At 47.8% G+C, this 25,648-nt stretch overlaps 2 protein-coding genes across 5 annotated transcripts in view; one reads left to right on the plus strand and one right to left on the minus strand.

The window, feature by feature from the left end:
* Positions 1-25,648, minus strand: part of CYFIP2 (cytoplasmic FMR1 interacting protein 2) — a 125,505-nt gene that overhangs the window by 36,221 nt on the left and 63,636 nt on the right. For all 4 annotated transcript variants that reach the window (XM_045999391.1, XM_045999388.1, XM_045999390.1 and 1 more), the window contains 4 exons: positions 18,692-18,891; positions 17,055-17,142; positions 1,553-1,696; positions 43-133 (listed from right to left, as the gene is read on the minus strand). In XM_045999391.1, coding sequence (XP_045855347.1) covers positions 43-133; positions 1,553-1,696; positions 17,055-17,142; positions 18,692-18,891 — 523 coding nt within the window. The remainder of the gene's footprint in view (positions 1-42; positions 134-1,552; positions 1,697-17,054; positions 17,143-18,691; positions 18,892-25,648) is intronic.
* Positions 11,920-16,924, plus strand: FNDC9 (fibronectin type III domain containing 9). Its single transcript, XM_045999392.1, has 2 exons — positions 11,920-12,340; positions 14,319-16,924. Exon 2 carries the CDS (start codon positions 14,326-14,328, stop codon positions 15,040-15,042), a length of 717 nt encoding a protein of 238 aa, XP_045855348.1. The 5' UTR covers positions 11,920-12,340; positions 14,319-14,325; the 3' UTR covers positions 15,043-16,924.

Genomic DNA, 25,648 nt, shown 5'->3' on the forward strand with positions numbered 1-25,648 from the left:
TAGGATTTCTCTACCCTCTGCCCCCGGAGGCCCCTCACCCACCTGGGGAGCCATACTCATGCCGGGGCAAGCGGCAAATCTTGGGCATCACCTCGATCAGTGTTTTCACGTACTGGAGAATGGTTCCTTGGAGCTGACGAGAGAAGAGGGCCACATGTGTGAGTAACCATCATTCCCGTACAGGTACATCTCTGGACTGAACACAGGGCTCCTGGGGTGTATGGGGTTCTGCTGCGGCCTGTGGGCCAATGCTAAGGACATAATGTTTGTATCCCCCCCAAATTCATATACTGAATCCCCAACCCCCAATGGGGTGGCATGTGGAGACGGAGCCTACAGGAGGTAATTAAGTCACGGGAATGGAGCCTCATGATGGAATTTGCGCCCTTGTGAGAAGAGATTAGAGAGAGGGGAGGACACGGTGAGAAGGCAGGCATCTGTACATCAGGATGAGGGTCTGCACTAGAGACCCTCCCCGATGCTGACACCTTGATCTTGGAGAGCCAGCCTCCAGCACTGTGAAAAATCAGTATTTGCTGGTGAAGCCACCCAGTCTGTGGTATTCTGTTCTAGCAGCCTGAGCTGCATAAGACAGGAAGGCACTGCTCCTTGGGAGGGGGGAAGAGGTTCCCTCCTAAAGCTGGGGCACAGCCCCATCCTCCTTTATACAGAAAAATGGGCCCTTATGAGACAGAAGAGATAGCTGTCTCAGCTCCTTAGGCATATAGACTTCCAGGAGGGCAATTTCTAGGCACAGGGTCTTTCCTGGGCATCAAGGTGCTTACATAGGATCCAGACTAAGATCTAAAATGTCATGGGCTGGGGAACTGTGAAGCCTGAGGCACGTTAGGTAATTTAAACACAGACAATCCACAGGTCTGTCCAAGGCAGACACCTTTAATCTGTTACTTTTTCAGGCTTTACTCTGGCTTTAGCTTCACAATCTATAACACTCATGGCTCTACACAGCTGTCCCCAGAGGGCTGGAGTTAGCAGGTGAATGCTCCTTCCCACTTCCGGCCTAGTTATTCATTACTCTGTTTACTTCTGTTTCGTCATCTCCAAATTTTGGGAAAATGCGGAGTGTCATAGGGAACTAAATGAAGGTTCTGATGATCATATTTGGAGCAGACATAGAACTCTCTTGAGGCCAGTGCAGTACTGCAAGTGTTTAGCAAGCGATCCCGAGAGAGAGGCATGGTGATTGATTAGAGATGTCTGCCGTGAGCACGGGTTGGGGGGAAATGGTGGCTCGCGTGTCATGGATTTTTCATGTCTCAAATTAGAAAACACTACATGGGAGGACAGTATAAGCAGTATTTAGTAGGCCCTAAAGGTCCAATCAGGATTGCTGAGTTCAGTTATCAAGCACAATGAGTGAGCTCTGGGTCAGAGAATGAAAGGCAAAGCCACAGGGTCTGAAGGTAGGCAGAAGTGTCACAGAGTACTAGGTAAGAGGAACCTGGGGATAAGGACACAGGATTCCCAGGCTGATTCCTATGGACAGAGCTGAAGGCATGTCCCAGGCCTCATGGAGAGGGCTTTTCCTTACCAGGCTCTTGACGATCTTCAGCAGTTCCTCCATGACCACTGCGATGCCCTGGTAACCCAGGAGTCTGCAGATGGTCTTGAAGTGAGGAGGGCCCACAAAGTTCCTGTACGAGCTGTAGATGTGGCTGTAGGCAATGTTGAGAGGCTGGAACACAGAGGTTGTGACGAAGTAAGAGGCTGGGAAGTAAGTGAATGCTGGCAGGAGTCCTGGAGGGAGATTTTTGGCTGCTAAAAGGGACGAAAACCTGACATCATCCGCGATCTCTCACTGGGGACCCCCACGAATATGTTTGCAAGGAGATGATCACGGAGAGAGGTGTACTCTGTGACCATAGGGTGGTGTGAAGGCCACTCCAGGAAGAGCGGTCCCCAGCAGAAGAGGAGGACAGGTTTCCAGGCAAGTATCTTTTTGACAAGCACTCCTGCCCCCACAACCAGGACTCTGACAAATTGAGGCACAGGGTGCAGGTAAAACAGATGATTTTGTCTTTCTAGAGACATCTTTGGTACCAGAAACTGACTGGAAGAACCGTGTGGAAACTCAGTAGCTGACTCAGCACTGTCTCCTTCTACTTTTCCTTGTCTCCATTTGTAACGGGCGGGGGTCCCGGGACCCTATAGGACTGGGAGTCAGGAGACCTGTGCCGAGTGCCTGCGAATCACCAACGCTCTTCTGAGTCTTCTATGAGATGAGGGTGTTGGATTAAATCAGGGGTTTCATAACTTTTCAAGAAGTAGTCCAATGAAATATATCATGTAGCTGGGGTGTGAAAGAGACCAAAGCAGAGTGGCTTTGGGGACCCACGGCCCTGGCCACTGACCGGCCACCTCCATTGTCCTCTAGACTCCATGACATACCTTCACCGAATTCATGGAATTTGTTTAAGATCTTTCTGTCTGGGAATATGTGACTAAAATATAGGGTCCCGAGTTGGTCTTGCTAGGTGTATGACTTACAGTTGACTTGATTTTTGAAATGCTGTTACTTACGAACCACCTCATGGCAGGCTTCATGAAGCCTTCCATGTGCATTCCTGTTCAATCCTCACAGCACACACATGCACACAGACACCTCTTAGCCCCATTTCACAGATGAGGGGACTGAGGTTCAGGGTGGTAAGGAGCTTGTTCAAGGTCACAGTCCTTAGGTAATTGAGCCCTGACTTGAATCCAGAGAGGTCTGATTCCAAAGCCCACATTCTTCACCTCTATATATAATGGTGGACTTTGGAGACTGAATTCTATTAGAGACCATACCCCGTTTTTTAGATAAGGCGTCACTTCGAAGCTCAGTTCTGAGTGTAGTTTCCTACCTGGAATTGTAAGAATCTTATACATGGAGCATGCAAATATGTAAAGACCACATCTGATGTTTTATTAGTGGGAAATTTTCTGTTAGTTGGCTAATTAGAAATTCTACATGAATTAAATAGGAACTGTAATGATGCTTTTGGAGGACATGAGATTCTCAATTCCCTTTGGAGCTATTGAAGGAAAATGTAATTATGTTCAGTCTAGGCTTTGTAGTAAGTCTGTTCTACCATATATGAATTCTAAACTTTACAACATAAGCATCACATTCATAGTACTCTCTAATAACAAGGATGCATGAAGAATACAATTCGAGGACCCACTAATAATAAGACTTCGTGAGGAATCAGAACACCCCTGCATCCAGCAGGTTAAATAATAGCTCATTTGGTAATAGAATGCCTACCTCTGGTGAGGCTTGGATATGAGAAGGGGCAGAATTCTGCACTCGACACTGATGTACCGTCACAGTGAATTCTACTTGAACCTGGGGGAGGATATCTTCTACGTAGTTACTAGAGATTTCTAAATGTTGTGAGGCAGGGAAGGTTTACATAGGGAGGGAAATACAACGGATTGAAATGCACGAAGTTCACCAAAGTCCATGTTCAACAAACCCAGGAAATATATGAATGAGTTGTTGAATATGATTCAGCCAATCATGGAACCAGGCTGGGCACTTTCTGTGTATGGAAATAAACCATTTCAGTGTCTCTGTAAGAGGCCACGTAGCAAACAGGGCTGGGACACCATGCGGGGAGACGCTCATTCTCCTAATTGAGTGCATCCTAGCTCTGTCCCTATTATCAAAGCCCTGTTCTGTCTTCTCCTGCTTCTAGCACTAGGGATGAGGAGTGTACAGCAAACACCGCGGCCAACTTCTGGTTGGGGAAGGAGACTGAGGAGAAAGGGGCAGGAGAGAATTGTCTAGGGGATGGAAATGCCCCACCTGGTGTGGGGGTTGCTGACTACACAGTTCTATGCCCTTGTTGAAACTCATGAAACTGTATGTACACTTATGACTGTGTACATTATGGACTGAATAGTTGGATCCCCTCAAAATTCATGTGTTGAAATCCTAACCCCTGCTGTGATGCGATTAAGAGCAGGACCTTTGGGAGGTAATTAAAGCCTTGAGGGTGGAGGCCGTGTGAGTGGGATTAGTGCCCTGTAAGAAGACAAGCAAGGGCTTGTTCTCTTTCTGCTCTCCATCACACGGGATCCAGTGAGAAGCCCTGTGCAGACGGTCAAGTGGGTCTGTGCCAGACCCCTGATCTGCTAATGCATGGTCTCAGACTTCCCAGCCTCTAGGCAATAAATAAATGTTGTGGAAGTTACCCAGTCTATGAGAGTCTTATTAGAGCAGCCTCAAATCATTAAGACTGTGCAACTTCCTGTATATGATTCTAACTCAGTGTAGAAGTAAACTGAATAAAACCCACTGGACCATACCATAGCCTAATTTACTTCCCAACATTTGTTTTCAAAGATTAAAAAAATACCAAAACCATGATTTGAATTTCCTCCTGAAAAGGGCTGCAACTCAAGCCTGCCCAGGAACAAGGGAATGAAGACTTGGCTGTGCTAAGGCCATGTGCCAGAGCTCACTGACTTCTAGAACCATCTTCTCATCTCCCCACATGCACCAGGCCCTCTGGACCTCTGCTCAGAGCATTTCTCCTTCATCCCTTCTCAAATATCCTACGAAAGGGATTTCTAAGCAGCAGGGAGCTTTCCAATGGACACCCCTGAAGGGCACAAAAATAATCAACTACTATTTTTTTTTTTTCCTTTTGGATTCTCTTTTTGTCTTGCTTTGTCTGATTCTAAAGGATTGACTCTAGGGTGGGTATACCTGAGTTTGAATCCTAGGTCCACAAATTTACTAGTTAGATGATTCTGAGCAAATTACTTCAACTGTCTAAGCCGGGTTTTCCCTAAGTAAAGATACTAATTTGAACTCCAGTGGGGTTGTTGAAAGTTTATTTTTATTTATTATTATTTTTTAAGTCGACTCCATGTCCGGCGTGGAGCCCCAGGAGGGGCCTGAATTCATGACCTTGAGATCAAGACCTGAGCAGAGCTCCAGGGTTGGCTGTGTCACTAGCTGAGTCACCCAGTTGCCCCTGGGTGTTGGAAGTTTGGATGAGAGAACACATAGAAACTTCACCCTACGCGTGGTGCCTGACACACTGGGCCCACTCATGGCAAGTACTGCCGTTAATATTCCTTCGTCTGATAATTTGGTAAGTGGAGATGAAGAACATACAGATTCCTGGTCACATGGCTCCCAGCAGTGTTAGCTACAGTCACAATCCCCTGAACGTGGAGAGAGGAGTGCATATCTGGGGTATGATTTTACACAACACATGTTGTGTAAACATCTGAGGGGATGGGGCAGAGGTCGTAAGGGCTGGGACTCGATGATGGGACATCAGAGATGTGGCTTAGCTCCTACTGACAACACTCTAAAAGCGGGAGGTGTCCAAGCACAGACTGTGTTGGGAAGAGGCTCTCACAGCAGCCAGGGTCTCAGGGAGGCCAAGAAGCCGTTGCTAGAAGGGACGCCGGCCTATGCTCAGGGCTGGATAGATGTGTTGCTCCCCTGTCAGAGTTCCCAGCTGTGGGGCTGGCTTCCCGGGCGCCCCTCCTTAGCAGTCCTAATCTTCTCTCCCACCCAAGGAGCTCCAGGACCAAGTTTCCCTTAACACGCGTAGCGAGTGCAAATAAAAACATACTCTGGGGGGTACCTGGGTGGCTCAGTGGGTTAAGCCGCTGCCTTAGGCTCAGGTCATGATCCCAGAGTCCTGGGATCGAGCCCCGCATCGGCTCTCTGCTCAGCGGGAGCCTGCTTCCCTCTCTCTCTGCCTGCCTCTCTGCCTGCTTGTGATCTCTCTCTGTCAAATAAATAAAATCTTTAAAAAAACAAAACAAAACAAACAAACAAAAAAACATACTCTGGTAGATGGAAACTGTTCGGCAGCTTCCCCAGTTCTGGGCCGAGAAGGAGAATAATTTTGGGATCGTTTTACGACACACAGGGGTGTAAAGAATTCCCCTTACAGACCCACTCAGGGCACAGAAGAGGCCTCTTGTAGAGATGCTGAGATCAGGCTTGGATTCTGGTTGAGACCAGAAACTTAGGCCTCCGTCGATGGCCCACAGTCGGGAAGGATCAGCACAAAATGAGCAGAATCTAAGTCCCCCTACGTGAATAAGCTCACCGGATCCCCCAACCCCCAAAGCCCCGAGCCATGCAAGAGGAAGCACACACACATGCTGCAAAGTGCATGCACACACACACGCACACGCACACCCACGCACACACCCCCGCAGGGCACCCGTCTGACCTGCTGGCTCAGTAGGAGGCTGGGCCCTATTGAGAAAATGTGGGAATATGGGAGCCTGGCCATTTTCTGAGGTTTGGCAGAGAAAAACAGGAAGGCAACAGGACTTGAGACATTGGAAACTTGCCACACATCTCTTAACACTGAACCAATTTCGCTGACTCAGGTAACAACCCACCAGCCTGCCTCACGAACTCATCATGTCCCCTAGTTAGGAAGTCTCACTTCAAATCAATCTTGTTGGAATCCATACTGCACAAAAGAGCTACCTTTGTGAGATCTCAAGAAATAATCCTGATTCAGAAACTAGAACTGTATTTTTAAAACGTGACATCGATGTGCCTTTTTATTTTGTTATTTTTTTTTAAAAGGCAGGACAGTCTTTTAAGGAGAGACGATGTGTTGAGTTTGATTTGGCAGATCCTGGGTCCTGTGATATATTATGATATGGATTTAAAAAAAACAAACCTGTGGTAATGTATATATCACATGAAAGTTACCAGTTTTGTCATTCGTAAGTGTTGTATAGGGGCTTTTAAGTCCTAAGGCCTCTACCTCTCACTGACGGTAAACACAGCCGGCCCCTGCAGACAGTGAGGCCTATGTATCTGGCAAACGGAATCTGCAAGCAGCTTGCATCTCTGCTTTCTGGAATCCCAACCCCTGTTTTCCGAGATCCCAAGAGGAGTTAAAACTCTTTCTAATTTCCTACATTAGTCACAATTTCTCTAATGTTCCTTGAGTAATCCGAATCCCAGCAGCCCAGGGACACAAACACGGCCCCCCAATCCAGGCTGAATTCAGGCTGCAGCTCAGCTCTCTGAAACCCGCAGGGCAAGAAGACTGAGAGATGAGTAAAACTGCAAGGCAGTCCTTGTTGGGAGACCCCACCGGCTAAGATGGGTTGAAGGACTGATACACCCTGAGTTACAGGTTCAAGTGCATCAGGACCGCTTGCTGGTGTTTCTGTCTGTCCCTTCCTGATAGGCAGTGAGCCGTAGGCTGGGTCTCCAATGTCTGGGTTCCTTCTTGGGCTTCTCAGCTCAGAGGTTGAAAAATCCAAGGGAACTGCTCTAGAGACCTCAAAGGCTGATGCTCCTCCTTTTCTTGTCTCCTGAATAAAGATGGAGAACAGGAGCCGGAGATCTGTTGGGTAGTGTCATATCAGTGCTATATGATACTTAGAGATGCTAAAACCCGATGTCATGGCTTTTTAAATAACCTACCCACACACAAGTGTATAATGCGTCTCAGTTTGTGAATAATTCCTTCATCACTACCCAGGTGTGGGCAGCTATTAACAAACGACCACAAATCTGTTAAAACAGCAGAAATACATTCTCTCATAGTTCTGGAAGCCATAGGCCAAGATCAGTATGACTGAGCTAAGATCAAGGTGTCAGCAGGGCCACACCCCCTCCAGAGGCTGGAAGGGGAGAACCCATCCCTTGCCTCTTCCAGCTTCTGGTGGCTGGGTTGTGGCCACCTCCCTCCGATCTCCTGAGAGGTTGGGCTCCTCCTCAGTATGTGGGTGACCTCCTTCTGCCTCCCTGATAGCATTAAGGACCCATCCTGATGATTAGGATAATCTTCTCATCTCATGGTCCTTCCCTCACATTGACAAAGCCCCTATTTCAAATAAAGTAATATTTCCAGGTTACAGGATCAGGACCTGATATCTTTGGGGCATTACCAGCCTCCTACACCGGGTAAGGCAAGGTACAATCACCCCCATTTAGCAGAGGCAGAATCTAAGGGAAGAAAAACACAAAATGCTGTTTTGTCATGCATGCCAAGTGCCAAAATAAAAGCCTTCTGGACTGGTGGATCAATGATGCTGTGTAGCTGGGGAGTGGTGCCATGCAGACACGAGGGTGGGGGAGTGCAGGCACAGCAGAGCCAGTGGTTGGGGCTGGTGGTCTTGTCAGTGGGGCTGATGCAGACTCCCTGGGGCAGGCAATGGTGGGAAGTGCCGATGGCAAGGCATGGACCCAGAAGGGACGTACTCAGTTGTCTGCAGCAAAGCGCTGGGCCCTAGGTCCTAGGACCATGACATGGAGAAAGCACTCCAAGAATGGGATGAATTTCCCTGAGGTCAAATCATGGCTCAGACAGGGGTGGGGGGGAAGGGATCATTTAGCGGGTGACGATCACGCCAAACACAAGGTCACACCAATAATTTCTAAAGACTGAAGAACTGTTGGGAAATTATTGGTATCATTTAAGGGCTGCCTTGTGTGACACTCTGTGTCACCTGGAAGGTGGTATTTTGATAGACTCTATATAATTCACTTTACTTAGAGAAGTATATGTTTAAAACTAAGGCTCATGTACTAGTTTCCATTCCTGGACCAGTTGTGAAAGGTTTTTTGACATTGAGGATCACCCCTCACTCTAAGTGACACCCCTCACACCTGAGCTCTTGGTCAGGGGTACGTGGACTCCAGGCTCCAGAGCAGGGAGCAGAAACAGTCGCTGAATGCGTTTCTCCAGGTGTATTCGATGGTGTCCCTGCTTCTGCCGGCTGTATTCAGGTGGTTGGATGTTGTCTCTGAGGTCTTTTAGTTCCTTGTCTGCTCCCATCATTCCGGAATCCACTAAACTGGGAAGTCCTGTCTCTACTCCAGAGAAGCTGAGTGAAGGTGAGTGTTCCTGTTGACAGCCGTTGATGGAAGAATGACAGTGGAGAGGAGCAGTGTGTCAGGGAGGCTGGCCAGGAGCTCCGGCTCTAGGGACCACAGACCAGAAGGTGGCATGGCTCTGCCAAACCCCACTTCGTGATGATGGTCGAGGTAATGAACCACTGTGAGCCTCAGTTTCTCCCTTTGCATATTGCTGATAAGAATCCTACCTCAGGGATGCCCGGGTGGCTCAGTTATTAAGCATCTGCCTTCGGCTCAGGTCATGATCCTGGAGTCCTGGGATTGAGCCCTCCATCAGGCTCCCTGCTCTGCAGGAAACTTGCTTCTCCCTCTCCTATTCCCCCTGCTGCCTTCCCTCTCTCACTGTCTCCCTCTCTGTCAAATAAATAAATAAAATCTTTAAAAAAAAAAAAAAAAAAAGAAGCCTACCTCAAAGAGTGGTTTCCTGGGTAAAGTGACAAAGCCCAGGTAAGATGTACCAGAATGTTCTCACTGATTATTTCTGAGTTGTACAGGTTTGACTGCTGTCATTGGGCTTTCTGTATTCTGTAATTTATATACAATGAGCATATTTTTTTCTAAATAATAAAACTGTTTTATGAAAGCAAAAAAAAAAAAAAAGGAAGGAGGGAAGCATCACATAGTTGCCCTTGACAACTCCTGGATGAAGCTACAGTCAACTCAGGAAACGGCTCTGGCCCACGAGCTGGTCTCCTGAAGAGTAACAGCTGTTCCAAGGCCCAGCACTTACAGGGAGAGGCTCATCTCGTGGCCCAACACTTAGCACAGGGATTCTTGATATTCCCATCTTACAGAAGAGTTAACCAAGGTATAGAAAAGTGAGGGGATCTGCCAAGTCTACATGGGCAGGATTTGCAACCAGCCTTGGGGTTTTAGGGCCTGCACTCTGAACAACTACCTTCTCCTGGGTGCCGGACAGCTTTGGGATTGGCCCAGGAATGCCTTCTCATCATCCCTTTACTGCCAGCTCCAGGAAGGGCACGGGGACGCCTGTAGGGCTGATCTCTGGCATTAATTTACTAGAGATATGAGTCAATCAGGGCCTCCCAGGCTGCCTGCCCAAGAGGCTACAACTTGGACACACTATAGGAGTGTCCTCTGTGAAGGAGGAGAGAGAGGGAGTCTGGCTGGGATGTGATCTCCTCAGGCAAGTGCCCCAGAAGATTTATCTCACACCCTGAGGGCTGTCCTGGCTCCTCTGCTGCTGGTGGACAGCGATGGCCCAGAGGGGCAGGACGCACCCAGGACTGCGAGTCGGGGACCTGGTTTCCACCCCTGGCTTTGCCACTAGTCAGTCATATGGCCTGAGGAACGCCACCCTTCTCTCGGGATCTGGGAAAAAGGAAGGCTTCTCGGTCTCACTCCCATTCTCTGTGTCTCAACTTCTCAAATGAAGAGCTTAGTGTTAAAAATGGCATCCAGGAGCATTAAAAATAAATCTCCGTTTTCTGTGGCAAAGGTTTGAGCTCTGTCTCGTCACTCTACAGGCCTCCTAAGTCTGGTATTTTTATTTCCCTCAAAATAACCTTTTCAGAAGGCACCTGCAAACTTCCACACTGGCCTTTCTGTGGCGAGGACACTTTGATGTTCTGCAGGAAGTCATCATTAGCACACATTACAGCAGAGTTCAGACAGGCCCCCGGGAGGACCGAATGCCATGGGGAAGCCACAGAGCAAGTGTCTAATCAAGGCACATCCCAAGACGCCAGGCCTCACAGAGACCCTTGGCCCGGGGAGGGTCTGCAGCTCCCCAGGAAACTCTTCTTAACTTTTGATTATCACTCCTGTGAATCACAAGGAGACTCATGGGTTCACTTGGATACTTTGGCCAAGAACCAAGAAGAGGAAAAAAAAAAAAACAAAAAAAACAAAAACAACCTGACTTTTAAAAGCACATAATTTGGGTAAAATAATTCAGGTCTAAATCTGGCTGGAGCTGCTATGACAAATTTCCACAAACTTGGCGGCTGAAGATAACCGAACTTTATTCTCTCTGTATTTCTGACATGCTCTGTGATGGCCCCAATAGTGAGGGCAACATATTCCTGAGGGGACCAGGAAGGGATGGAATCTCAGAGGCAGGTACACCTTTATGGGAAATGGAAGCAGAGTCAGGATTCTTCAAAGAAGAGGAACTTGGAGGACCATCCAATCCGGGAATAGTAAGCAGTTTCCATTTCCGGGGTCAACCCCAGGTGGCTGGTTGGTAGGCAGTTTCTTGGGATGCTTGTGTTTCTGAGCCCAGCTGGACGGAGGGGTGTGGTAGTCTCCCCGAGCCGTTGTAACAAATCACCACAAATGTGGTGTCTTAACACCTTAGCATCTCACAGTTCCGGAGGCTGAAGCCTCAGCTCCAGGTGCTGGCGGGGCCACGCCCCCTCTGAAGGCTCAGGGGCAGACCCCTTCTTTTCATTTCCCAGCTCCAGGTGCTGCTGGCGCTCGTTAGTTACAACAGCATTGTCCCAACCTCTGCCTCTGTGTCTACATGGCTTCTTCCCTTTGTGTCCCTCTGCGTGGAGACCTCCTTTTCCTTTCTCTTATAAAGACACCAGTCATTGGATTTAGGGCTCCCCTTAAATCTAGGGTGATATCATTTCAAGATCTTTAACTTATTCAATTGATAAAGACCCTATTTCCAAATAAGGTCACACTCTGGGGTTGTGGGTAGACCAGAATTTTGGATGGGACACTCAGATCAACACAGTGCCAGTGCTGGGGTGGTTCAGCAAGCCTGACAAGGGTTCCAGACCGGGTGCCACCAAGGGTTCCACCAAGGGTTCCACTACCGGCAGCAGTAGTGCTCCTGCTTTCCCTCTGCCATCCCCCTCGAGCCCAAATCTAGAGCTTTACAGAGGATGGAACCGAGGCCCAGAGAATAAAAGACTCTTGACCAGGGTCATATAATTGGAGAATGCCACAAGAGACAAGAATGAAGAAAGAAGGTGATAAAGAGGGAGGGTAAGGGTGGGAGGGCTTGGGATAAAATTACTATTTTAATTGTTGGATAACTGAGACAGGCATCTTTACATTGAGCCATTGTCCAAAGAGGGTCTAGATGGGGCAAAAAACGATCACCAGCCAATTAGAGAGAAAATTTGGCAGTCCTGGAAGAATTAGTACCATTCTGAGGATCAGTTTGCAGGAGACTGTTTGCTTTTTTTTTTTTTTTTTTTTTTTTTGGCCAAAGGAATGAGAGCTCCGCTCAGTGGGCAAAAGCCTTTCCAGACTGGTCCCTGAAAGCATCGTGCGTACAGATGCCTGCTGGTTGCCATGGTGAATGATGCTGATCTGAAGAAATGAATAATGTGAGCGTTGGGGGCGACAGTGGGATTACTCAGACAGTGGCGAGAGAGGAATCAAGGAGAGCCCAGAGCAGAGGAGGGGAGAAGGCTCCATCCCTTCAGCTTTGGTCCACTCTGTCCCTGCCTCTGCAGGCTGCGTTCTAACCAGATCCACCGCGAGCATCAGGTAAGGGACATAAATGGCTCTTCTTGGAAATGGAAATGGTTTTTCCTTTCACACTCTGCCTGGCGGAGGGCCAGGCGATGGCAATAGGAACAGCTAAAAATAGGGGGAATTTAGAAACAGAAGCAGAAAAGGAAAAGCAAATAAGGGAGATTCATCTGGTCCCCAAAGCTGAAGATGTTGCTATAGTGTCTTGCCAGAAAGCTCTTAAAAATGTCTGCTGTAGAGAACTCAGTCTGCAAAGACAGCCAGCAGCAGATGCGAAGCAAACAGGAGAAAAGATTCATGACAAAACACGGGATTCCTGATCACCCCTGATGGAAGGGGTTTACAAAGGCCATTGCCTCTGTATTATAAGCAATGAATTAAGCTCTTTTCTTTGTGGTCAGAAGTGTGTTTACAGGGATGTGTGGGGCGGAGAGGACGGGGGAGGTCAACAGAAGGGAGACTGATGAAGAGAGCGCAAACAGTCTCCTTTGCAATGACCTTCCCGGGAGGGATCTGAGCACACCTGTCTCGTCCTTTTCATTACCCATGTTTCTGGGAAGAAATTTCCAACCAAACAGAAGGGAACTCTTTCCCTTCCTGAGCATTTCAGCTCACTGTCATCCTTAGAGAAGAAAAACGAGGATTGAAAAATTGCTCAGTGCTGTGCTTTTCTGCAACCCACCTCCTCTAGGTAACCTGGCATGGAAATAATAGGTCGGAGGGAGGCAGGGAGGTGAGAGCGCAGCTTGTCATGGAAATCAGTTTGGCTTCACATCCAATTCAGGTTAAAATCTGGCTGATGGGTTTTTACGAGGTCATTAAAATCTAAACCGCAGGCTTCTGCATTTCACTTTCACGTGAGACAAGAAGGGGAGAGAACAGGGCTGGGGGAGACAGTAGGTGAGCACACACAGGCTGAAGGAATATGGCTACCCCTGAATTTTTGATCAGGGGAAATTCAGTGGAGGGGACACTCTCTCTCTCAAAGAGATAGCATTTAAGAGAAACGAAAAAGCTTGAAGATGGAGCTCTCTTACCAAAGCAGAGGGCTGATGATCTGAAGAGAGCTCATCTGATTTGCGGAAAAACAGCAACTGGGTGTTATACCAGGACCTCAATCTGCAATGACGATCCGTAACTAACCCCAGCAGCCCTACCTCTGGAAATGCTCAGAGGCTGTGACGAAGATTAAGGGAAATTTATTACAGTATGTGAGCATCGAGCATGACACATCCTAGATGGGACCCAGCAATCCCTCATTAACTGTTGGTGATGACTGTCATTGTTAACACTCACAGGACCAGAGGTAAGAAACAGCAGCATTGATGCTAGTCTTAGACGCTGACTGCCTTGACCTACACAACCAATTTCCTGGGTACCTCCGGCCTTGAACAAACAAACAAAGAAACAAAACAAGAGCAGAGGCTTTGGGGAGAAATCAGCTGGCAAGGAGTGATGACGCAAATCTCCCCTCTTGTGGGCAACAGAATTGAGAGGCTAAAATAGCAGTGGGCAGAATGTTCTAGATGACTGAGCTCACAGCATTGGAGGCAGAAGCAGAAGGTCCAGAAGGGATACTGTAGGTGATAGAATGGGCTGACTTGGAGGCTGCAGAGCCATGGTGACTAACAAGGGCACGTTAATCAGGTTGTCTGATTTCTTTTACTGCCTTTCTTCATTGTTTAAAGAGGTAGAAACTATGTTCTATCTAAAGGACATGAGCCAGGGTGGGATGAGGCTGGGGGATGTGGGTGCCTCTTTTTCAGGCCTGCAGGCCAGGGCTTTGACATGAGACAGCCCCAATGTGAACTTCCGATCTCTTATTTCTTAGCTACGCCTTCGCTGAGTAAAGTAACCCCCTGATCCCCATTTCTTTGTAAAACAGGGACAATCTTATTTCCCATCGTGAATGCTCAACATATGGTGGTTATGAATATCATACATAAATACTTCAATAAGGGGATGTCATTTTTCACTTTGATTCTGGTTCTAGAATCAGGATGAACATCGAGGTTGGGAACGTTTCTCACACAGGAGCCATCATTTCCTGGTCATCCTCGGAGCCCTGCCTGGAGGACTATTACCATATTATGTATAGGCCCAACTGGAACAGCATCTTCTCCGGCTATCTTCGCTACAGCTTCCACCACGAGGAGAAGGTGCCTCGAACCATCAGCTCCGTGGTGCTGGAACACCTCGCCCCCTCCACTCTCTACTTCCTCTGCATCAGCTGCAAGAAGGCTGCCTTCCCCTACAGGCACTACTGCACCATGTTCCATACCCTGGATAAGAGTCCGCTGGCGGCTGGGAGCTCGCTGGTGGACCCCCAGATCTCCCTGTGGGTTTTGATGGCCATTCTGCTAGCCTGCTTCACAGCCGTCTTAGCTTTCATCTGCCTCCAGTTCTGGTGCATCCGTTGCCATGAGCCTCGATGGTCTTACCGAGCCGGCCACATGGAGGAAGCCAATGGGTTGGTGAGATGGCCAGAGGAGGCCCCCGCTCTTGGGCAGAGAGAGGAAGACCTGCAGGGGCTTCCCCTGGTGGAAATGCCGCGCAAGAACTCCGGAGCAGAAGCAGAACCAGAAGCCGAAGGGGAAGCCAACCAGGAAGACGCGGCTGATGAGGATGCCGCCAATCAGGATGTCCCCGATGGGGGGGCCTTACTGCAGGGTGGTGGGGGCGATCATGCTGCCATGCTGCCTCATTTTCGGGAGTGAGGGTTAGGGAGGAGGCGGCCCGTGTCCTGTAGCTTAAAGCCCTCCATACAGTAGATCTTTTGTAAACATGTGTTCCTAGACCACCCTTCCGCCTCCCCTCAACGTTCTTGTTGAAGTTGTCCAGGGTCAGTGCTCCTGTGGGTCATGCGGGTTGGACGAATGCCCTATGACAAAGCTTCCCAAGCTGGAAAGCATATACCCTCAGAGTATGCCAAAGGAGAATATGGCGTCCCTCAGGAGCGTCCGTTTAGGGGACCCCGTGAGGAATGGAAAATAGCATTTTAACACTTAAACAAATATGAATATATTATGGCACAGAAAGCAAAATTTGCACGACTTGATAAAACACAGTACTTCGAGGAAACTTTTGAGTTGAAGATGGGCTCTTTGGGGTATGTTCTCAGTCAGTGGAGGTGGACGTCCTGTCCCCTCTGCTGTTGGGGGGATGATTTTGGAAAGACTGGGAAGCCTTGCTCTACAGTGTTTTCCAGCTTTCGGGCTATCATACACCACCTCGTACCCCATCTCCATTTTGCTTAAACCACAGGCTATCTTTACTATTATTAACAACATTTTTCTTTAAATCAACTCATTTTTAAAACTTAAACTGATTTTAAAACATAGACTTATATGACTCTATAAATGAAAAACCAGTATGCTCCTGCTATAAGTAGAAGAGGCATAAGAATAAATATAATGGAAACAAAATTACATTAAGCTTGACTTAGATTCTATGGCCTACTAAAGACTCTGAGCTTAAGGTCTACTCTCTTAGCTTCGACAAAAAAAGAAATTGGAGAGCAGAAAGTATTAAAGACATATAACCATCAACATAAATGTTTCTTTCTCCTTGTTATAATCACAAGGTTTGAAAGAGATTTGGAAAGGGAGGTGTTGTTCTTACTTTGGGAGTCAGGGTCATTCAATGACATGTCTGTGAACTATCCAAAACGCTGGTTCAAAGTGTCCCTTATTTAGAGAAAGCTGCCTTGACCAGGCTGGCTGTCCTGGAGAGGACATATGCAGTGTCCCAGCACCATCCCAAGACATCTAAGCCTGCCTGTAGGCCTAAGTGGTGGGAGCACATGGGTTCACCACACTTCCCAATCGAGGGCTCCCTGACCTAGAGGAGTACGTTGTCCTATATGTATTCAGTTCTTCTGGGTCCATCTGGGCTTACTTTTTGAAAATGGGGTCAAAGGTGGCCATTTCTATTCCATCACAAAGGAAAATGTTGGCTTTGTTTTCGTGGGCATGTTTTGCTCTTGCAGTGGCATTCTTCCCCTTCAAACCCACAGGGTAAGAAACAGATCTCCTACATCTATCATAGTGTTGGTGAGACTCTGTGAACATTGCCCCCTGTCCTCACCACGGGTGTAGAAATTCGAGGAGGGTAGAGATGATGTTTGTTTTAATCTCTGATACATCCCCAGCATGCAGAATCTAGTCCAATGCCTGGCTTATTGTGGGTGCTTAATGAATGTTTGCTTCATGAATGGCAAAGGACTGAAGGTTCAGAACAGGGCACCATTTGGGAGGCCTGGCTAATGTCAGGATGTGTATTGTGAATGAAGCAGCAGAGAGATGGGAGACCTGTCTCCTGGCTCTAGCTCCAGCCCTCTGGGATTTCCTTCAAAACTCCACCTTCCCCACTGCTACCTGTCAGCAAAACCCTTGCCTTTCCGGAGCACAAAATCCCAGAATCACATGACCACATTGCAGTGAATCAGCTGAGCAACAGGAGGACACAAGATGAAGACCAGAAGCCCCACACACCTACTTCCCTGCTCGCCTCAGTGAAATCCCCCCAAATAATTCTCACCCAGCAACCACCCTGCCCAGTCTGCTTTACCCCCAGCCTTGCCAGCTGTGCACAAATAAAGACAAGTCTACGTACAGTTGGTTCTGCCTCTCTAGCTCTGTACCTTTTTACTTTTTCTGATTTGGGGAACACTTTTGTGTTTGCTTAAGCTCACTAGTCTGAGGAGGAGGACACAGGGAAGACTACTCACCTTGGATCCATAGAGGTAATAAGGCTGGACATTGGCGGGTTTATCTCTTTGCGGTTCTTGGGTAAAAGGAATGGCAGTTCGAACAAAACTAGTAGAGGAAGAGAGAGGGGGTGGGAGTTAACTGGGTCCTGAGAGCACTCTTCATGGGACACAACCTTAGCCAGAGCCCTTCCTGACCGGGTGCAACCACAGCGTTTCTAGGTGGCTATCTATAAAATGACTAAACTCTTAGGACACACTCCCATTCATCCAACTGCTGTCTCCTTCCCATAGGTGGGAAAACCATGGTCCAGATTCCCAGGCTAGCCTCTGGGCCGGGGCTGCTCATAGGGACAATGGGCAAGAATGGGACCACTGGCTGGGCCTGGAAATGGCCTTCTCTGGGGCTCTGGTCCCTCCCTCCACCCACGGGTTGGCTTCTTCAGGGCAGGGTTCCACAAACTCTTTCTGGAAAGGCCCAGATAGGAAGTGTTCTCAGCTTTGCAAGCCAGATGGTCTCTGTCACCGTTACTCAAGTGTGGCTTGTAGCGTGAAGCACCCAGAAACGACTCTAGATGAATGAGCATGGCGGGGTTCCAGTCAAACTTTATGAATTTCAAATGATTTTTCACTTGTCATCAAACTATAATTCTTTGGATTCTTTTCCCCAACTGTTCAAAAATGTCAATAGCATTCTTTGCTCCCGGGTTGTACAGAAACAGTTGGCAGCAAGATGTGGCTTGTGGGCGATCGCCTGCAGACCTCTGCTTGAGAGAATTCAAAGTCCCAAATCGTTACAGAACCACAAGCCTGGCTTGCTAAGTGTGTGGGCTCAGGCTCATCTGTGGGTTCCCTCCCAGCACTTTCTCTTCACTCAGCACAGACTTATTGAATCCTGGCCATGAACCAGGCCCTGAGGGTACCGAGAGGACCTATAAACACACGCATGTTGTGGGACCTCATGTACTTGTTCTGCGGGTGAACGCATCTCTCCGCTTCTGGTAGGATTTGAACCTCTGTGAGGATAAGGGATTAGGTCAGGTCCTCCCCTCGGTGCCTGACGCAGGGCTGTGTGTGCCTACTTTGCACAAACGTATTCACGTATGTGGATATCGTCATCGAAGTACCATCGGCTCAGAAAGCGCCATGCCTGCTCCTAGGCTGGCCTGTGGAATAACGCACGGCCCGGCTCCTGCTTCCTCCGGGTCCTGTACTAACTTCTGCGGCACTGCCTCATTCCACTGGCGCCATTCCCACCACACACTCTCCGCTCCGTGGAGACTTTGCCTGGAATAGTCTTCTCCTGTCTTTTCACCTTATTTACTCCTACTTAACCTTCACATCTCTACTCAAGCACTACTTGTCAGAGGAGGAAGCCTCTCTTGGGGTTCCCATCACTTCCCAGGTCAGATCAGGTGGCGGTGTTTTCTCTCTCTCGTGACTGGTGCTTTCCTCCATCTCTTAATTCACTCTTCCCATTTTCCCCCTGTATCCTCCTTGCCTGAAGGCCCTCAGAGGCAGGCTTGTTCCCTGTGGCCTCCCCACCCCCAGCACAGAGACTGCGGACACAGGGACTCCCCGAGACACCTGTTCCAGGAAGGGACTGCTTCCACGCCCCCCAGCCCACCCCGGCCCCCTGTGCACAGGGACTCCCTTACCGGTTGGTGGACCCGTTGTAGCAATAGTTGGGGAGGAAGTCGAAGTTCAGCTCCCAGAAGACGTGGAGGGTGATGCGGCCATAGGGGGCAGACACGTTGTGGTTGGCCTCCCGGAACATGGCATCGAAGCTGTCCAGGGTCATATGCTTACAGAGCAGCCGGTGCGTGAGCCGGTTGATCTCCAGCAGCCACTCCAGCTCCTGCCGGAGAGAGTCCACAGCTGCTGAGGATGTACATACACACCCTACATGCTCCCCACGTGGCCCGCTTCATCTCACGGCTTCCTCTCCAGTGGGGGAGAGCCCCTCAGGCAAGCTCCCCACGGCTGATGGGGAGACCACACGTGACCATGTGCCTGTCTTCAGAGGAGGGATCCCCAGAGTCTGTGCAGAAAAGCTGCCCACTTGGCCTGGGAAGGAGGCCACAGATCATGCACGATTCCCATCTGTACCCCCTTGGGGGGAGACATGCCCGCTTGCCTTCCAGTCTCCACACTGGTGAGGAAAAAGCTTGCTTCTCAGCATTGCACGTAAACAAAAGGAAGGTGGGCCTAGCTGTCACCAGGGGCTGTATGTCTGCCGTGCAGAAAGCCATCATAAGAGTTACCACCCGCTACGTTCTTACTACTTGGTTAGACCACATGAAACTACTGTTTTTTTAGGTTAAATACCATCGAATAGAAGTAGTTTTGTGTGGTTCAATTTAATATACACTGAACGGTATCCTCGGCACTTAAGGTGTCTTAACTCATTTAATGCTTAAAAAACCCCTTACAAACCCCTTACTTAATGCATTAGAGAAACTGAGGTTTGGAGAAGTTGAAAAACTTGACTCCAAATCCAGGAAGCTGGGCTCCTAAGTCCATATCCTTAACCGCTGTATATTACAGGACTCTTAAAACTAGCTGGAGGCAGAATGCCCTCTCCTTTGGATTCCTCCTGGGTCTTCTGGTCACAGGGTGGGTGATGAGCTGGCAAAAGTGCAGCTGAAAGCCGTGGGCCGAGGTCTCACGTGCGCTGTGGGCTGACTGCTCGGAACCCTGCCTTCAGGCAGAGAACGGGAGCAAAGCAGACAATATGTAGACACAACAGGTCACCACATTCGTTGGCAAGTATGAGGGTGAAACCCTCTGGGCTGACTTTAGTCCCCTGTCGTGCTGCTCTGAAAAAGAATCAAAGCACAGTCTTGTGCAGAGAGACAAGCTGTCCCTCTTTGTGAGGCTCTAGGACACTCCCACATTGTTGTGGTCAAGCCCTCTTTTGAGACGGGTACCACGGCTCCTGTTTCATAGAGGGGACACATGAGGCCCAGAAGGTGAAGTAACTTGCCCAAAGTCACACAGAGAATACAGATCACGGTTTAGTGTGTGATCCTGGGTCTTCTGCCTTCAGATCACATGTGTTTGGGCCCGTAGGGCAGAGCTGCCTGGAATAAAGGAGCAATCTGCTAAGAAAGCCCTTGATGATTACAGTAAAGATGGTCTGACAATAAAAAAAAAAAACTTCACGCACACTGGCAACGGCAGTGGACCAGAGGGTGGCCAGGAGGTGGGACAGCCACAGGGCCAGCTTCAGTGGCTGGGATAAGGAGCTCAGGTGCCTACAGTCGGTTATAGGACACAGCCCCACACCAGGGAATCAGTTTTGTTCTCATCGGCCCCAAAGCACCCCCATGCTGGCTGGGGGTCCCGAGTGTGGCCGGGTGGAGGCCCCAGAACACGCTTCCAACCTTGGAGCTTTGTCCTTCTGAAAGTCAGATGCTATGGCTCTAAATGGGGGGTGTAGAAGTGGATGGAAGCCGGCAAACTTGGATGGCTGTGGAAGCCAGTCAGCTCAGGGAAGGGAGACGGGCAGGGGCAGGTGGGATTCCCGGGGTCTGGGCTGCTGGCTGTGGCAAAATGTCTGGCCAGACAAGTGTGGAGCTCTTACTTCACTCCACAGAGCTGTTGCCTCCTCAGAATGGGCTCAGTGAGGTCAGCGCTCACTGTCTTTCCAAAGAAGGTCAAAATCTAGATTTCAATTCTGGAATGGCAGCTGGATAAGAGCAAGTCTCCAGTCCTTGTGCACCGTGAAGTCAATGAAGGGCAGAGACAAAGAATCACCTCTCAGCTTCGGTCTCTTGGGGCCTACCCAGCCAGACCCTCTGTGCCCATTTGCTTCGGATGGGTAAAAAAATGAAATATATAAAATAAATGGAGTAAACGTCAGTGACTTTATGGAGTCCCATGCACACTGAGGGGCCGTGTTACCAGGAAGATAACTGCTAATAAAGAACCAGGGAACAGTTTCTGTTCTAATGTTCTGTGATTTTAAGTCTCACAAATGCATGTCAGCATTTACACGGGAGACCACAGGAGGGATTCTCAACACTGCTGATGTGGGGCTGCTGGAAACGCGGGTCTACTTCTCCCGCCACGCAACAGTTTCTGACAGGTGATCCTATCGAGGTTTGATAGGTAATCCAAGCCCTGTGTTGGCCTCACCCGTGTTCTTCCAGCCTTTAAATCCTCAGAGGGCACTTGCCTCTGGGATGTGGAGCTCAGGGCATCAAGCTTGGCGCAGAAGGTTGAGAAGGCCTCATAAGAGGTTCAGCCGCCTTCTGAGAGGGTCTCAGTTTTCCAGAGTAGAGCTGGTTTACAGGGGGCAACACAGAGAAGCAGAACTGGGGAAATGAAACACCTAGTGGGGCAACTTCTGTGAAGGCTGGAGAGAGCTCTTGGATGGGAACCAGAAAAGCTGTGTCAGCCACACTGGACTGCTGACAAGCTCTGCGGCCCCAGGCGGGTGAGAAGAACAGGGGTCTCTAAGTCAGGTGCAGCGGGGCATGGAAGGTCCTACACAGGAATGAGGTGCGCCAGCGGGGCTGGCCGCAAGCTGAAGAGAGCACAGCCCAGCTGACGAGATCGTCTAGTCATTTCTAGATGATCGCTGCCATCTGGAAAGGCTGGTGTGAGGTTGCCAAAGTTTCTGCACTTTTATTCAGATTCTTCCAAATGTTAAATGTTGGCTCAAAATTTCACATGTGCTCTGCAGCCTAAACAAAACACAGCCTGCAAGCTGCCAGCCCTCAGATTCAGCGTTGGATCTCTCCGGGACTCTATTTGCTCGGCTGCGTAGGATGGGGACGGGTGATTGAAGAAATCTCTGTCACCCTCCCAGATTGGCCTCATCAAGCTACCTTCCCAACCCAGGATGGAGTTTCCAAGGTGGAGGGAAGGGCTGAGGGAGCAGATTCCGCAGGCTGTTTCTCGAAGAGGCAGAAGCTTCTCAGACAAGGCCAGTAGGGGCCTCCTGACCCCACAGGAGAGAGCATCCCTGGGGTCTCCTCTTCCTGGTCTTCGCAGGGAGTGGCTGCTCCCCAGGGGCTGATGCCCTCACCTGATAAACAACCGCTTTCACTGCTTGTTTTGGTTTTGTTCTCAGCTAAAAGAACATTCAGTGCCTTTCAAGGGATGGGAAGAGGCTGTGGACACCCACACACACCCCAAACCACTTTTTCCATGAGATATGCCCATTCATTACTGGACAGCTAGAAGATAGAGATAAACAACAAAGACGAAAAGCAAAAAATCCCATCCCTTGGAGATGATCACTGCTAACATTCTGGCATCAACAAAGAAAAACCTATTCCTTCCTTCCTTTCAAGAAAAATCTACTTCTTAAAATAGATCTCCCAGAAGAACATCCGCTATATGGAAGTCTCCTAAAGTAACTGACCAGGACTTAGGTGGGTAGATGGGGGCAAGTCCTTGTAGGAAATGCTGCTAAAAATTCACCCTGAGAATGTCTCATTGTAGCCCCAAATTTCTATGTTCCTATTTTCTTTTTTCCCCTTTCTTTTTCTCACCTTTTTTTCAGAAGCTGTTATTTATTAAATGCAAGGAAAAGAGAAAATAAAAAATACAAAAAAATATAAAAATAAAAATATAAAAAATAAAATTAAAAAAAAATCCTTATCCTTATAAGGATCCTTATGAAAAAACTATAAAAAACTATATATAAAAACTATATATATATGAAACTATATATAAAAAAAACTATATGATGAATTCTAATATTCCTCCATCGTGTGGATGGGGAAATGAGCCTGTAGAGGTTAAGTAATTGGCCAAAATTGCCGGCTAGTAAGTGGCAGGTCCAGGACTGGGACCCCAGGTCTTTTTGACTCTAGAGCCCTAGTCCCTAGTCACTTTTTTTTTTAAACCACTTTGTCCATTTAAAAAACAAAACTTTTTTTATTTTGAAATAATTCACTTTTCTGTGAATGAAAAAGCAGAGTTCCTGCATATCCTTGACCCAATTTCCCCAATGTTAACAGCTTACATAACCTTGGCATAATTATTTAAAGTCGGAAATTGACATTTGTCCACTTCTATTAACTAAATGACACAACTTACTCAGATTTCGCCAGATTCTCCACAAGGGGCCTCTTTTCTATTCTGTGATTCAATTTGGAATCCCACATTGCTTCTGGTTGTCATGTCTTAGACTTTTTTCAATCACTGACATTTTTCAGTCTTCGTCTTTTTATGATCTGGATGCTTTTGAAAAGTGCTGTTCATTGTTTAAATGCCATTTAATTGGGGTTTACTTGATATTTTCTCATGATTAGATTGAGAAGATGCCTTTTGACAAGAATACCTCAGAAGAATACATAGCGGGGTTACATGAATATAGATTATTGCCAGTGTTGTTGACTTTTTTTTTTTTTTAAAGATTTTATTTATTTACTTGACAGAAAGAGATCACAAGTAGGCAGAGAGGCAGGCAGAGAGAGAGAGAGGGAAGCAGGCTCCCTGCTGAGCAGAGAGCCCGATGCGGGACTCGATCCCAGAACCCTGAGATCATGACCTGAACCGAAGGCAGCGGCTTAACCCACTGAGCCACCCAGGCGCCCCTGTTGTTGACTTTTGATGCTTGGTTAAGATGGTGTTCCCACAATACAAATCAAAACCACAATGAGATATCACCTCACACCAGTCAGAATGGCTAAAATTAACAAGTCAGGAAATGACAGATGCTGGAGAGGATGTGGAGAAAGGGGAACCCTCCTCCACTGTTGGTGGGAATGCAAGCTGGTGCAACCACTCTGGAAAACAGCATGGAGGTTCCTCAAAATGTTGAAAATAGAACTACCCTATGACCCAGCAATTGCACTACTGGGTATTTACCCTAAAGATACAAACATAGTGATCCGAAGGGGCACGTGTACCCGAATGTTTATAGCAGCAATGTCTACAATAGCCAGACTATGGAAAGAACCTAGATGTCCATCAACAGATGAATGGATAAAGAAGATGTGGTATATATACACAATGGAATACTATGCAGCCATCAAAAGAAATGAAATCTTGCCATTTGCGACGACGTGGATGGAACTAGAGCGTATCATGCTTAGTGAAATAAGTCAATCGGAGAAAGACAACTATCATATGATCTCCCTGATATGAGGACATGGAGAAGCAACATGGGGGGGTAGGGGGATAGGAGAAGAATAAATGAAACAAGATGGGATTGGGAGGGAGACAAACCATAAATGACTCTTAATCTCACAAAACAAACTGGGGGTTGCTGGGGGGAGGTGGGATTGGGAGAGGGGGAGCGGGCTATGGACATTGGGGAGGGGAGGCGAACCATAAGAGACTATGGACTCTGAAAAACAACCTGAGGGTTTTGAAGGGTCAGGGGTGGGAGGTTGGGGGAACAGGTGGTGGGTAATGGGGAGGGCACGTTTTGCATGGAGCACTGGGTGTTGTGCAAAAAGAATGAATACTGTTACGCTGAAAAAATAAATAAAATGTAAAAAAAAATGTAAAAAAAAAAAAAAAAAAGATGGTGTTCCCACGGTAAAATTACTAACCTTCCTTTTGAAGTTCATAAATATCTTGAAGGAGATAGTTTGAGACTATGCAAGAATCATGCTTCTTGTTTTTTTGGTTTGTTTTTTGTTTAACTTCTGAGTAATTTTTTAAATTGTGGTCCATTTTACACTTATATTTTTATTTTTTATTTTTATAAAAATTCCATTTTTATTTTATAATTTTTATTTTTAAAAAATATTTATATTTTTATATCTATAATATATGTAACAGAAAACTTACCACTGACACCATTTTTGAGTGTATAGTTCGGTGGCATTCAGTTCACTCACATGACTGTGCCACCATACCACCACTGAGCTCCAGAACTTAATTTCTCTCAACCAAAACTCCGTACACTAATATCCTTGTCCCTGGTAATCATTCCACTTTCTGTCTCTATGCATATGACGACTCTAAGGACTGACTCTAAGGACCTCGTAACAAGAGGAACCATAAAATGTGCTTTTCAAAGTCCCACGTACTAATTTTAGCATCCATTACTGGATTTTGCTCACAATTGTCACTGTAGCATTCTCATGGTGATTTTCTGTTTCTCTCATTCCTCCTACTCATCTGCTTTGGAAAGCATTAAAATCTTCTGTTGATGCAGACTGGTTGATCAAGTTTATTCTAATTCTTGGAGAGGAAGAATGAGCAGAGAGCATCTCAATGAAGGGAGCCTGCTCCTTCCTTGTGCATCAGGATCAAAGACAGGGTTTCCAGATCCCAGTGCAAACTGGAAACGTGGGGACCCTTGTTAAACAATTAAGGACTTCAAGATGGCAATGGCAGAGCAGTGAACCCAACACAGAGCCCTTCTGACCCTATACTGCACACCCACGATGCCCACCCTGTGTGCAACCTTCCTTAGCTTCTCAGGACCTTCCCTGCACAGGCTCAGCTCTGTAGAAACCCAAAGGACAAGCAACTTTGCCCCAGGGCTAGCCATGTCAGAGATCTCAAGGCAACCAGGAGGGTAAGATCACTCTTATTCTTTTTAAGCACCCCCCTCACCCCCGCACCGTTCCATTCGGCTGGGAAAGAGACTCACTGCTTCTCTTTAACTAGCTCAGTACTAGGCTAGCAACACCTCCAAC

Source organism: Meles meles, chromosome 3 (assembly GCF_922984935.1).
Source record: "Meles meles chromosome 3, mMelMel3.1 paternal haplotype, whole genome shotgun sequence".
NCBI lineage: Eukaryota > Metazoa > Chordata > Mammalia > Carnivora > Mustelidae > Meles > Meles meles.